The sequence below is a fragment of the Amphiura filiformis genome, unplaced genomic scaffold (genome assembly GCF_039555335.1).
Source record: "Amphiura filiformis unplaced genomic scaffold, Afil_fr2py scaffold_319, whole genome shotgun sequence".
Classification (NCBI taxonomy): Eukaryota; Metazoa; Echinodermata; class Ophiuroidea; order Amphilepidida; family Amphiuridae; genus Amphiura; species Amphiura filiformis.
The window spans coordinates 22,819-38,209 of NW_027305783.1; the positions used below are offsets into that span (position 1 = coordinate 22,819).

At 35.6% G+C, this 15,391-nt stretch overlaps 1 protein-coding gene across 1 annotated transcript; it reads left to right on the forward strand.

Moving 5' to 3' along the window:
* The first annotated feature begins 8,611 nt into the window (after positions 1 to 8,611).
* Positions 8,612 to 11,972, forward strand: LOC140145484 (uncharacterized). The gene is made up of 2 exons (XM_072167196.1): positions 8,612 to 8,620; positions 10,689 to 11,972. The coding sequence occupies exons 1-2, from the start codon at positions 8,612 to 8,614 to the stop codon at positions 11,970 to 11,972; spliced, it is 1,293 nt and encodes a 430-aa protein (XP_072023297.1).
* Positions 11,973 to 15,391: the final 3,419 nt, after the last annotated feature.

Here is a 15,391-nt window from a genome sequence, read left to right on the forward strand (position 1 = left end):
AATCTGTGATCATATGGACCATTGATGTGAAAGTATTTATCTATCATATCCTGTGTCGTTTTATGGATAAAAATGACTCAAAATGTTATTGATGAAATGGTTGCTATCATAAACATCAGTTTTGTCTTTTCAACGGAAAAATCCGATGCAAAATAAAGTTTTTAGGGCCTAGCTATAATATGGGCATAATTTATGCATGTAGGCCTATAGTATTGAACAATGTACCCATTTGACATGCACTAGATAGATAAATAAATTGTCTTACTTTATTAATTTAATAACTTCTTTAGTATAAATAAAATGACACATAACTTATTTGAAGTCACTTTCTATCTTTTTTATTTGATTCATAAAATTACATTCAACAAAATGATTGAAGAGAAAACACTAGGCAGACTGTTATAGGCACTAGGCAGACTGTTATAGAATGGAGTAGGTAAGATGCCATGTCCATAGCTTCGCAGGAGTTTCCGACTAGCAATCAACATGATCAGCACATTCAGAAAAACACAGTTTAAGAGTGAAGATTGTAGTGAGTAAATAAGTCCTTTGTGCTGGCCACTATCTATTATAATATAGTAGGCTTAAACTATACATTGCGAATTAATATCAAGTTATTTTAAAATAAAATGTACATGTAAGTTAACTCAAACCGGCAGTGTATTTGTGACGTGGTATATCGAAAGCAGTGAAATCGGACACTCCTAAGCGAAGATATTGAGTTCGTAAGTTCTGGTATTACAAAATTGGAAATTGAGATATCGTGGGTAAAAAGCTGAAAAGACAAAAAGAAAACCAAAAAAACAAAAAAAAAAAAACAACAACAACAAAAAAAACACAAAACAGACCAGTACCAGAACAATTTGGAGTAATGAATTAAAGAGTTGACATGAGATGAGGAATTAATGTTTTCTGCTGTTTCAGTGTACATGTTCTCATCGTTGATGGTTTGGTGGACTGTCATGTAACATGGATGTAAGCGTGATCCTAAAAATGCCTTTCACATTGACCAAAACTAATTACAAGACATCTTCTACATTGAGGCTGGCTTTCCCTTTTAAAGGGAATTTTTATTGTTCATAGATCGTGTATTCCAGGGTCACTGATCCGGCATCATATTAACGCTCTACACAACGCTACAGGCGAGTATCAGGGTAGTGTATTCTAGCTATTTTAGGTTTTACTGAGTGATTGTCTGTTTTTATGGAAGTTTTCTGCAACTTGACATTAATGATATTGTTCTGTTGATTATGCTTGATTGGGATTGGCACAAGATTAGATTGATCTACTTTGGGCCTACTCGTCTGGCTTTTGGGCAAAGTGTTTATTCGGCTCGTAACAATCGAAGTGATTTGGCGTTGTTTTAGTCTGCCTGCTCTACAGCCACGTTTGGTCTTCTTCTTGGCACTAATAGTAATACCAAATTCATTGATGTTTAACCATGTTTGTGAATCAACTTTGTTGTGCGATGTGTTTATCACACCTTCTGCAATACTGATCAGCATCGATTTGGAGTAATTCAAAGTAGGATACATTATACAAAATAGTTAGAGTACGAGATTGTAAACAAATCAATATATCGATACCGATAGAAGGCAATACATTTAATAATAATTATTAGGAGATACGTAGTATTCATACATACAGTTCAAAAAATTCGTAGCACAGTCAAGATGATCAATATATCGATACCGATAGAAAGCAATACGGAGATAAAAAACGTAGCACAGTCAAGATGATAAAATCCAAGTTTCTCCAAATAATAAAAGTTAAAAACAAATTCAATAGCAACACAGTGTTCTAGGATAAACAACTATAGTATCAGTTAAAGGGGCATTTCGTGATCCACAGCCTCATCCATCCACTTTTCTCAAAAAAAGTTGAGATTTTTATATCACTGGAATACTCTGGCTACATAATGTTTATGTACACAATATTTCTTGCAGATTAATTCGTTTAGCAAAGATATCGCGAAATTTGAATTTCGTTCTGGTGCACCAACTCGCAAACGCAAAATCGGAATCAACTGAAATTTTGGGAATATTCATTTTTCGTGGATATGTACTAAAAAATGTCATAAAAAGAGGATGCTAGGATCACGAAATACTCCTTTAAATACAAATCTGAAAATTCAAGTCAAATCTCGGTGAAAAGTTACAAAAATCCTTAGCACGAAGTGATGAGCAGCAGCCAGACGAGCGCCGCCAACTAACATCGATATTGATTCAGATAATGAAAAGCGATTTTTTGGCTGCTTCGACCAACAATACCTCGTATACCCTTAAGAAATTGCCATGACGAGCTGCCTAATATTACTTTTAAAATTGCATTATTTTTTGTTACAACCTGTATATGATTTTTGACTTGCTTGAAAGTCTTTTCTTACGTTGACAATTCTACTGCAGTGTGCAACAGGATTATCAACATCCTTGCATCAACTATCTTGCATTTTGTAACTGATTTTATTGTAAATACTAGTGTAGAAAGCAAGATAAACCTACACCAGGCACAAAAAGAAACTCGTCAGTTATATTCATCCTTGCTGTTCAATAACTTGATAATTTTGTTAATTGACTTTGTTTCTCATTTGACACCCTGTTCGTAATAAAAATAAAGCAAAATTGACCAAGATAATGCGCATTGAAACCCTCAAACCCCAAAAAACCAAAAGTTGCATTTTTAACGATTTTCAATGGGAACGTCATCGTTGTATTGCACACAAGCACCACGTGGCCAATCAATAAAACACACAGTGTAACAGGCACAATTGAATCAGTTAAAATTGCAACTTTTCATTTTGGGGTTTGAGCATTTGTAGGCTCATATGTTGGTCAATTTTGCTCAATGTTCACTCAGGGTGTCCAAAGTATGGACTTAGGTCCTTTTAACAAAATTCAATTCAGAATAATCCAAAATTATCAAATTATTGAACAGCAAGGATGAATATAACTGACGAGTTTCTTTTTGTGCCTGGTGTATAACCCCTCTTATAATCTCCTCTTATGTATTCGACCCTCATAAATTTAAACAAAAGATTATATTTTTATCATATTTAACAGATTACCTGACTCCCTTGATTCTAAAATTGAATTAGATAATGCTTGAATGGCTATTCATTATTTCTCTTGCTGATCTAATATGTGATGCGATCAAGCAAAATCAGTCGGAACTCGGCAATAATAAATTTTCAGTATCCTATAGGATAGTTAAAAGCATTTACAAAGCTGGATTTTGCAGAAAACCCCATTGAAATTGAGCAACCAGTTTCAAAGATATGAGCAATTAAAGAGTTTCCAACACAAGAGGAAACAGTCAAGATTTGACCAACACAAGAGGAATTCAGTCAAGATTTGACCTTTTTGCTTATAACTTAAGAACGGTATGTCACTATCCTTTGTTTGGCTATATCTCAAAATCAATATTTCCGAGTTCCGACTGATTTTGCTTGATCGCATCACATATGTCTATCTAGCTCTATCATCAATATTTACAGATTTAAGCGTTGCCGTATTGTTTTCCTAAACCTTTTAAGCGTTTTATTTTAAAGGTGCCCCATGAATGTGTGCCAAAATGCGTGCCTCCCCCCCAACTCCCTCCTTGGCTTGTCAAATATTGCTTGCCCTCCACCTTTCGGCTGACCACAAATTTATTGCCCCTCCCACCTGGGCTCATAATTATTGCACAGCCGCTAAAGAGGCAATTCATTGCCTATCATAGCACACCATTTCAACCTCCCTGGTCCACTCAGAACGCTACTGACAATCCTTTATTGTTATGCATAGTCGTGCTAAAGGTCGATCTATACATGTTGAAATCAACCATTCCGAGATACACATTTTGGCCTTGAAATGAATTTTCTGGGATAAATAAACTCCAAACTATTGCACCCAAAGGCATCAATGTCGATATTCCCCATATTAGCCTTTCCCTCCCTTTTAATTCTAATTTTTCATTCCAACTCCTACTGTTCACCACCAGGCCTTGTTCAACGGCATAATTCAGTCAAGATTTGACCTTTTTGCTTATAACTTAAGAACGGTATGTCACTATACTTTTTCTGAATCCTTGAAAAGAGAGGAATAATTTGGTGTTCCTTTCAACCAGATTTGAAATTTGACCACTGTGTTGACCTTCGAACTTGAATATGGCCGGAGTGCTGGTAATTATTTATGTTAACATCTTGAATAAGAGGAAGCTAAAAAAGTTGGTTTGGTAGAGTCCTGTGGGATGAACATTAAACCCTGGTATGTACCGGACTATTTTTTCTGAACGAAATGTCGCATCATCATGGCGGATGACTGTGATTGACTAGCTCCAAAAGTGGGAAATGCCAGACCTAATTGATACATTCAGGGGTAAGTGTTTGGTTTAAATATTGTTTGATGTGATAGAGTATGAACACACAGTTGTGTGTTGTACTTGTACATGCTAAATGATGCATGCTGTGCAGTAGTATGCAGCCGTAACAAGTACAGTGTGAGTGTAAGCTTAACCACATCAAATAATATTTAAACCAAATACTCACCTCTGAATGTATCACATTCACACTGCTCATGCACAGGTACATGGGGCTGATGTGCTTGTTTTACAGTTAGTTCTTTTTGCCCATTCTCCCAAGTAAATTGATTTCAACAAATAAAAATGTTAAAACTTTTAAACAACAAGTTTAAACAACTATGTATGTTTAAACAATTGTTTTAAACAACAGCTTTAAACAACTGTTTGTTTTAAACATTTGTTGTTTAAAATACTTTAAACAACTGTGTACATTTAAACAACTAAAGTTAAACAACCCAGATGTTTAAAAACTGTTGTTTAAAAAAAAAAAAAATTTAAACAATTGATGTTTAAAGTTTAAACAACCCAAGGTTGTTTAAACTTTAAACAGAAGTTGTTAGAGTGACCGGCGTAAACAGTGTTGTTTAAAAATTTTAAACAGTTGTTTAAAATATTTTTACTGTGTAGTGAGTGAAAAGTTTTTTAGGGGAAGTGTTAGCTTTCGTTTGATATAAAAAAAAATTTGCATGGAAGAAGGAACACTTGAGGTTTCGACAGAAGCCAATCAAAGAGGTCCATTTTTCAGCTAGAAGCTCCACAGCTCTTACGATGCTAAGCACTCAACCATGTAGTGTTATCAAAGACTGTGTAGAGACAATCCACTGCTTTACTTGAGTGCTCTTGGACGAAAATATGTGTTCAAGTGTGATAACTTATAATTTTCCACTTATTCATCTTTTCATCTTTTTATTCTGCCAATTACTTTTCTCCGTATATGGGCATTTCTGATACCCGTTATCACCCAGTACTCGTGACCCGTCCATGTATTTTCCTCCTTTCCTTTTCCTTTCCATATTAGCATGTCCACTGGTATTGCGTACGCGGCACAGTGCGCATTACGCACGCTGCGGCGACTCGCGGGCCCGCGTGGACAGACAAACAGACACATTAGTATGACAAATAATAGGGGTCCAAGAATTTGCCACTGAGTTATACTTCAACTTATGTTTTAAAAACTTAACTCTAAGGTCCGTATGCACAAAAGAGTTAGACCGGGTCTAAAGTTAGACCTGGTCTAAGTGGAATTTAGTCCCAGGAGAAAGGACATTTTTCTTAACATTTTCTTAAGTTATTTTTTATTATTTTTGAACTTGGCATTTAAATCTTTAAAATTTGCTAGCTACTCTTAGAAGGAAATAAGAGTAAAGGGACATTCCTTGATGGAACTAAATTCCACTTAGACCAGGTCTAACTTAAGACCCGGTCTAACTCTTTTGTGCATACGGACCTACAGATTTAGTAACATGATTCATTTACAATTTTTCCAAATGTTGCCGTAATATCATCGAATCATTGTTGTTCCTCGGTAGGTTGTCATATAAAAATGTAAATCCACTTGTTGAGAGTACACGCCTGGTTCAATAATGTTCGGTTAACGGATTTATTTTTTATAAAATGTTAATGAGAAAAGAAATTGGTTTGAACTTTATTTAATTGACTCGTCATTATTTTAATTACCTCCAGCTCCATGAAAGTACAACCAGGCTCGTTAATGCCATTAAGTTTATGGTATTATGTTTAAACAATGTAAATCAGAATGCAAAGACGAATACAAACTTTGCACAGTTGCATAAAATGCACACAGCTGCCTACAATTTCATGCAATTACAGTAATGTAATAATCAGAAAAAAAATATTCGGAGGCTAGGTTTTCATTTCAAATATCAATCCATTCAATTGAATTATCATTTTTACAACTCGATGAAAGTACAGCTGGTTGACTGACATCAAGTTAACCAGCATTATTTTTAAAATCATGAAAATTGATAAACGCATACAAACACTGTACAAACTTGTTCATTTAGTAGTAATCCGCTATTTTATGCAAATTTGCCAAATTATGAGCGCTATAATGTTAACTTATGGAAAGCATACTTTCTATCAAACAATTATTTTACACCATCTCCTAACAGCTTTTGTGCGATTCTGGCCCCATAATATGGTCCAGTCCCATATGGTCCTGGACCATATGGTCCAGTCCCATATGGTCCTGGACCATATGGTCATGCACCATTATGGTCCTGGACAATATGGTCATGCACCATTATGACCCTGGACCAGTATGGTCCTGCATCATATGGTACAGGAGCATGTTTGACTTTTTCAAACATATTTTAAGTACTTGCTGCAGGAACATGTTCCAGGAGCATATTTGACAAACATGCACCTGGGGCATTCCAAGTCAAACATGCTCCCGGAGCATGTACTTAAATTTAAAGAAAAAATAGGTCAAACATGCTCCTGTACCATATGGTCCAGGACCATATTATCAACCCAAATTTGCACAAAAGCCTCCCAACACATCCCAATTAGCCCGTGCGGTTGATGCCGACTCCGCCCAGACCAGTCGTGGAATTTTGCGAAAAAATATACCATACTAAATGTCAAGTATGTATTTTACATAAAATGCACACATGTCTCTACATTCTCAAAATGCGATAAGATTTCTGTAAATTCCGCAAGTTAGATGACGTAAAGGTGGATAAGTTGTCGGCAAATTGTATAAAATTCAGCAAAGTTGCATACACATTTCATTACAAAAAATTAAACACACTGTTTATGATCTAAATGATTATAGAGCTTAACTTTAAACACACAGACGTTTAGTTCATAAACATGGTGGTTATTTTTTACAAGCAATGTACCTTTGATACCAAAATGATCTGATGTGTTTATCAGTTAGAAACGGCTATGTGTTTAGTTTAGCGTTGAAATTGTTAAATTTAGTAGTTACCTCTATACCTTGACCGTGTAAAGATCACGAAGAGTTTAAAAAGCGTTACATGTAAACACTTCTGAAGTTTAGATATGTGTTTAAAGTACGCCCCATGATTACGCATATATTATCAAAATTAGAATATGGATAAAAAGTCATCTTATTGTATTCCTCTCATTATTAGGGTTCAGAAAAAGTATAGTTTGACCTATCTTCGATGTATAGTTCTTGAGTTATAAACATAAAGGTCAACTGTCAAATTTCGGTCTCCATGGTTATGTACAGGGGTAATAGTCCAGTCAAAGTGGGTTTTGACTCACCACTAATTGCAACAGAATTTTTTTCACTGCTATGAATGTTAGAGATGTCCCCTGAACAGCATACAAAAAGTATACTAAAATATACTTGGTGGAAATGTAGTTTTTGGCAGAAAAGGTCATACAGGGGTCAAATTTCAAAACTATACCAAATTATTCCTCTAGTCATAAGAATTCAGAAAAAGTATAGTTTGCCATATCTGTGATGTACGGTTCTTGAGTTATAACCAAAAAGGTCAAAGGTCAAATATTGGGTTCAACAGAGGTCAAACAACTAAAAATTGTCTGATTTTAACCAAACTGGTATCAAATTGTTCGGCTTGCTAACATAATTCATTTAAAGAATATTTGCACTGTTTAGGTTGTTTAATTACATGCGTAACATCGAAAAACTAGGTCGGGGTCAATAGAGTTCAATGGTCAATGACCTCTTTTACCCTGCTACCTAGGTAACGAAACATCCAAGATATGGCAGGAGTGTTTTTAAAGGCCGAACACATTAAGACCATTTTTAAGGAGATCGGAGCATTTTTTCGAAGTTGACCCATGTGGAGCCCAAAATTTGCCCTTTGACCTTTTTGCTTATAACTTGAGAATGGTACATCACAGATATGACAAACTATACTTTTTCTGAATCCTTAAGACTAGAGGAATGCTTTGGTATCGTTTTTAAAAAGATTAAAGCAGTTTTGAAATTTGACCCCTGTATGACCTTTTCCCGCCAAAAAATACCTTTCCACCAAGTATATTTTAGTATATTTTTTGTGTTATGTTCAGAGGAAAACATTAATATGTATCCCTGTGAACAAAATTCTGTACAATTAGTGGTGAGTGACACCCAATAATTTGTTTAGATTGACTGGACTATAATAAAATCACAAATGCTCCGATTTCACTCAAAAAAGCTTTTGCCGTATTTCAGGCGTGTTCATTACAACATGTTTGTCAATTTATCAGGTTTTGACCCCTGTGGACGTCAAATCGTGACCTTTGACCTTTTCGCTTTTAACTCCAGAAGGGCATGTCACAGGTAGGAAAAAGTATACTTTTCTGGAACTTTTCAACATTTATTTGAGCAGTTTGAATTTTCCAATGAACTTATTTTTAAGTTGGTGGTCTTGAAAAGCAATATCCATCAACAACAAAACTATGGACACCAAAACAAGCTTCTGTGGCAACATTGAGTTTGGCAGCCGGACTAACGTGTTCATCATGATCAACATGCAGGCTCTTGCATAGGTTCGAAAGAACAAGTTTTCTATACGTTATTCTGATTTGGTACACCTTTGACACCTTTCGGGATATCATTTAAAGTAATACCAAGTTTATCGAGAATACTTATTATCAATTGTACTCCACTATAAAGCGTGGAGTAGAAATCTTCTTTATCCAAAATTGCAGCACTATTACCATGCTTATCATTTAACTTATGCAAACACTCTTTTTTGTGAATGAGAGAATAATTTCAATCTATTCAACCAGATTAATCCAAAACGTACCTTGGAGCAACCAACGTTGCGGTCAGTACCACTGACCTTCAGCTGGGTTGTGATGTCTTTTTGTGAAGTGCCGCTTTTCTAGATTTACAAATATTTGGAATTATTTTTACCGTCTTCGACCCACGTGGCCCTACTGCGTATCATGTACCTTTTGGCCCTATAGTTATACATAAATTATATTTCCCTTTGTTTTACTTTAATATATGCCAGTACATCATGGCTAGGATTATGAATTCTAAATTTGCAATTTCATTCTCAAGAGATTTTTGCGATTTATTTTGCTCCTTATATTGTTAACAGGGTATCTTATAGTATTACCTCTTACAACACATTTTATAGTCTCCCATAAAATACCAGGATCTGCTTCACTATTCTCCTTTTACCATGTTCAATATCATTCAGTAATGAAACATTTAAAGACCCATTCAGTGATCCCAGCGCATGTGTAAAAAAATAACAATTGACGAAGTTGAAGCCCCATTCAAATACATGTAGCTAATTTATAATACTGTCAGTTTCAAGTCTTATTTTGTCTTAAATACACGGCTTTCGGCTGAACCACTAGCAGGCTATGTTAGCCCATCTATGCCACTGACAAAGGTACCAAAATTTTGATGATTTTTACGATCGTCCGGATGAGCAATTCACTGAATGGGCCTTTAAGTTGAACGAATGTCTCAATATTTATTCTTGTAAAGCTTATACCAAGAATATCAAAAATGCATAAATTGAGGGAATTATAAAAGGGTGTGCAAACTTATTCATGATATAAAAATGATGAAACACAGGTTTGTTCAAATTTTAAAAAATCATACCTAATTTTAACAAAAACGAGTGTATCATAACTATTAGATGTTTTAATTTGACAGGGCAACATTATATTACATACAGGGTGAGTCAAAAAGGTGCAATAGAGCAAAGAACCGATATTTATGTAAGACCCAAGTTGAACTTTCCCATTATTGAAAGTTTTTATAAAGGCCACACTCAATAATCACCTTCTGTGACAAAATGAAGTGACTCGCTACTACCGTTTAATTTTTATTGGTCCTTTTGCTGCGATACCCAATTTCATTATTTGTCCACGAGGTACCATGTATTTTGAATGAGAACATACAATGAATACATACGAAACCATCTACGATTTAATCTGTGCTGTTTTAACTCGCATATCACCCCAAAAAGCCTTCGTTTATCATCGTGCGTGAAAGGACATAAGGCTAATAGTATTCTGAGACACGCAGAAAGAGCTCTTTTGAATGAAAGGATTCGCCAGAACAACCAGAAAATCGTCCAGTTGAGCGAAAGAAAGGAGGAAATAAAATCTGAATTACGCGGACATTTAAATGACCCGGATTTTGATCGTTTGAGTGAGTTCACGGAGCGTGCGTAATTGAACGAACACACTGCTGTCAAACAGCGTCAAATTCGGAAGCTTGGGCGATTAAAAACTCCTACCGAGAACTTGGAATTATCGCCGGAATGGATGCGTAATTCGACCAAGGATACCAACTTTAATAAGGATAAGTGGGTTGTAAATTTATCCTCGCGGAAGTTTCTGTTTTGCAAAAAGGACTGAATTTTGCTCCGTCTCCGAAGGATATACCAGTCGAGGATATCATCACTGAGACTGAATACGCGATCAAACGTCTTCAATACAACAAGAACACTCGTATTGATTATGATTCGGCGGCAGAATTACAGGCTCACATAACAGGTGCATTAAAATCAGCTAAACCACCCAAGAATAACATCTCCAAAGATGAACGGGATGCTTTGTACACGCTAAGGAAGTATCGCGGCATTACCATCTTGCCTGCAGATAAGGACAGAGCTACTATTGTACTTGACCCTGAACAGTATGATCGGAAGATCAACGCTTTGTTAGATAGTGGTGAGACGTATGTTAAGCTTAAGAAAGACCCTACTAAGACCTACCAGAATAAGCTTATCAAATTACTGAAAGACTTCAAGTCGGAGGGTAATCTTTCTGATTACAAGTACTCTAAGCTATACCCCTCATCTTGTTGTGTGCCATCGTTTTATGGACTACCGAAAGTTCATAAAGAGGGGGCGCCGCTCCGACCAATCGTTTCGAGCATCAACTCAGTAACATATGAATCCGCCAAGTACCTTGCAGATATTTTGAATGTATTGATCGGCAAAAGTGAACATCATATTAAGAAGACTGAATCCTTTGTTGAGCACATTAAAACCTTGTGTCTTGAGCCGGGTGAAATCCAGATCTCATATGATGTATCTGCATTGTTTACAAGTATTCCTGTGGATAGCGCGGTGGAAGTAGCGAAGGATTTATTAGAGAAGGATACCAGTTGGAAAGTAAAGACTGAACTTACGGCTGACCAAGTGATACAACTGTTGGAATTTTGCCTCAGCACTACCTACTTTGTTTTCCGAGGACAATATTACCAACAATGTGGGGGTTGTACTATGGGCAGTCCGGTCAGTCCGGTTATAGCAAACCTGTATATGGAACATTTTGAGAGCATAGCCTTACGCAATTCACCTGTCAAACCATCCGTATGGCTTCGTTATGTGGATGACACATACGTAATTCTTCGCGAAACAGATGTGGATATTTTCACGGAGCACATCAACAGCCAGAATACGCACATCAAGTTCACAAGTGAACCGGAAGTGGACAAACATCTCGCTCTCTTGGACACTAAAGTCACACGAAACGTTGACGGAACTCTAAGTATCTCCATATACAGAAAACCCACACACACGGATCAATACCTCCATTTTGATTCACATCATCCAATCGCTCATAAATTAAGTGTCATCAGGACATTATTTTACAGAGCTGAAATCGCGGTGACGGATCCCGAGGAAAGGGTGAAGGAAGTCGAACATATATAGTCCGTCTTGGGACATTGCGGAAACCGCAATTGGACTTTTGGTTTGGCTAAAGCCAAGGACAAACTTAAGAACACTCCTGACCCTCCTACTAATGCCAATCAAGTAGAGGGCAGGAAATCATCTACTTTTATCACCTTACCCTACATATAGAGGGGTTGTCACAGAAGCTCCAGCGTATTTTTAAATCCTACAGTGTTGCAACTAGCTTCAGACCGCACAATACGCTGAGGAAACTTTTAGTCTCACCCAAGGATCCCACGCCAACAGAGAAGAAATCAGGTGTAGTCTACGAGATTCCCTGCGGCGAATGTACCAGTTCGTATATCGGCCAGACCGGTAGACAACTGGGAGATAGACTGAAGGAGCACAAGTCAACCGCCCCCAGCCGCAAACCCTCTGCTGTCGCAGAGCATAAAACAGACTCTCGCCACAACATCGACTGGGAATCCACAAAGGTGTTAGCCAAGGATGATAGAGAGTACCCCGTTTAGTGCGGGAGGCCATCCAGATCAAGAAAAAATCGCCAGAACTAAATCGCGATCAAGGACTGGAATTGCCAACCTTATACAACGCCCTCGTTCGACCAAAAGTCGACAATGGTCAACAAATTGGCATCACAAGTCCATCACAACATCTTAGGACTTCTTCTGATGAAGATGTGTGTCACACATCGAAAATTCAAGGTTAGTGAATTTTTGTGCTGAAAGTCAGTTTAAACTTTTGGAAATAACATACAATGCATTATAAAGGCACCAGCTCTGAAACTGACTTTAACTTAAATAATGTTGATTTTTGTGTTATTTTAATTTCTTTTTTTTCTGTTCAAACAAACTTTGTAACATTACTTTAAGTCCTTCATACCTCACTCGACTCTAACTCCAGTTTTTTAATCCCAATATGTCCAACTTACTGTTGGATATTTTGTAATTCACTCCACTTCAATTTGCGCGCATTTCATTTCGACAGTTGTAAAACCCGCCTACAAATTTATATGTTTTTGATAGAGAATAAATATCTTTAAAGTAAAGGGAAAATAAAAAATAACATACAAATAATGTTTCTTCTCCGTTAACAAGACCAAGAGCAATAACACTTTGGATACACCATTTTATTTCAATGCCAATGAGATTAAGGGGTGGGGTATGAACGTTTGGACAGTATTTATTGTGGGACATTAGAGCACATCAGACATGTCGAATTGCATTCTGAATACGGAGAATGTCCTTCTGATATCAAATAATTTAGATTTTTTGAAATTCGCAATGTAATACACATTTTATGACAAATGATTAAAAATTTATATTTTTGATATTTAACAGTACTCGAAGCAAACTTTCTAAATCTGATGATTTATACTTAAAGTGTATGTAGGTGGGATGAAACGCCGACGATCAATTGAAAATGTTGACCTTTCGTATTGAAGATATGGATTTTGTTTCCCAAAACATCAACAAAAACCAGGTCTTTTTGGGAAAAAATCCATATCTTCAATATGAAAGGTCAAAATTTTAAATTGATCGTCGGCTTTTCCTCCCAGCTACATACACTTTAAGAATATATCATTAGATTTTGTCATGTTCGTTTCTGCATATTTCTGTTTATGTGTGGGGATGAGTAGTCATATCACTGTATGTATTTATATCTAGAATTTTCTATGTGTAATTACCTCATGACATGTGTTCCATGCATAATAATAATAATACATGTATGGTAATAAAGCTTACACATGATACTATTATGAATATTGGAAATGTTTAAGTACATGGCTAATGATGTAAAAATTCTATCAAAGAATTACCGGAGTTTAAATGCTAAACAAACGAGAAGAGATGTTTTACATTATCTGCGCAACAAAATTGTTTCAATATTATGTTTGCAAGTTTAAGTTAAATGATATGAAAATGAAACTTAACCTTCATAAGGAACATTTATCACAAATAAAGCTAATTTAATATTCAATTTGATCATCTGAGGTGGTCAGTATTGTTCTAAGCCGTATGGGTGTTGCCATAACTGGCTTTTAATATGAAAGTTTAGATAAAGTTTAGATATTTCCAGCTTTTTACAAGTCTTAAAAATAGTACACATCACTAATATTGTTGTGGAATGAACAATATTAAGGTAAAAAAAATAACATAAGAACACTTAGTATGTGAATTTAGATTTTAAATTTGAGTTCGGAAAATACTTTCTTCTATGCAGTATTGCCAGATATAATGACCTTAATTCAAAATTCAACGCACGTCTCACTTTAGGTAACACGAATGGAGACGGGAAACAGTTATATTTAAGCAAATTTTCGGTACCAAGCGTACCTTCTTCAAGCCTTATTATAAAATGACACAAGAAAAACAATCTAAAAACGGTCGCGTAACGCCACTCGCGTAACACCGCTTGAGACCAGTCTCGCTGCTGATTTTCTAAATTTTGTGACATGTCCCCCCCATATTTTAAAAATGTTATTGCAAAATATTTTTTGCAAACATTTTTGCCAAAGATTTTGTCAACACTTAAATAACATTATGTTAGAATATTTTGCAGTAATTTCTCAAAAAAAACCGATTTTGAATGTTATGAAAACGTTTTATACCCTTTATATACCCTTCATATAAACCGATATTTAAACTATTTCTGGCAACCATATCTAACTGAATGATGTCGAAAACATTTGTGTTTACTGGGATATTAAGAAGAACATGGAAATTAAAGTGGGTACATACAGAATTTCCTAATTTGATGACGTCAGAGCCACATATCACTGGAATGTCTGTACTTTAATATTTTGGTATGGATAGAAGAGAACTTGCTACCATAATATTACAGTATAGACTATAACGTTTAATACAGAAAAAAAAATAGGGGGTTAGGTTGCAATCTTTCCATTTTCGTAGTTCGTGTAACAACAAGGATTTACAATTACAAAAATAAACTTTACCGAAGCCGCTAGAAAATGTCAGGTTTATAATAAATTGGTTAAAAATGGAATAGATAATCAAATAAAAACAATGTAATCCGTTTTATATGATTTAAAAACACTATGCTGGGAAAATCTAATAAGTGAAAATGAAGGTCTGAACTGGCTTTCCAGAGTTATAAAGACCTGCGTCACGGCATAAATTTAGTCAATCAATAATTACCAGTAACAATGTTTATCCAACGTTTTCTGGACATCATGTGTAAAAACAAAATGGATATTTAAATTTCTCTCTGAATATGGACCTAGGGTGAAGAATAAATAAACGAGCCAACAAACAGGCAAACAATATAGTCCTATCCAACACAATCTGCATATTGGGATTTTTTTACATTAAAAGTGCATTTTTTTATCCACTTTTGTAAGAATCGACCATTTATTTTGATATTTATTTTGTACTTCTTTGCATTCATAATCATAAACTCCCTCTGTCACTGTATGGATG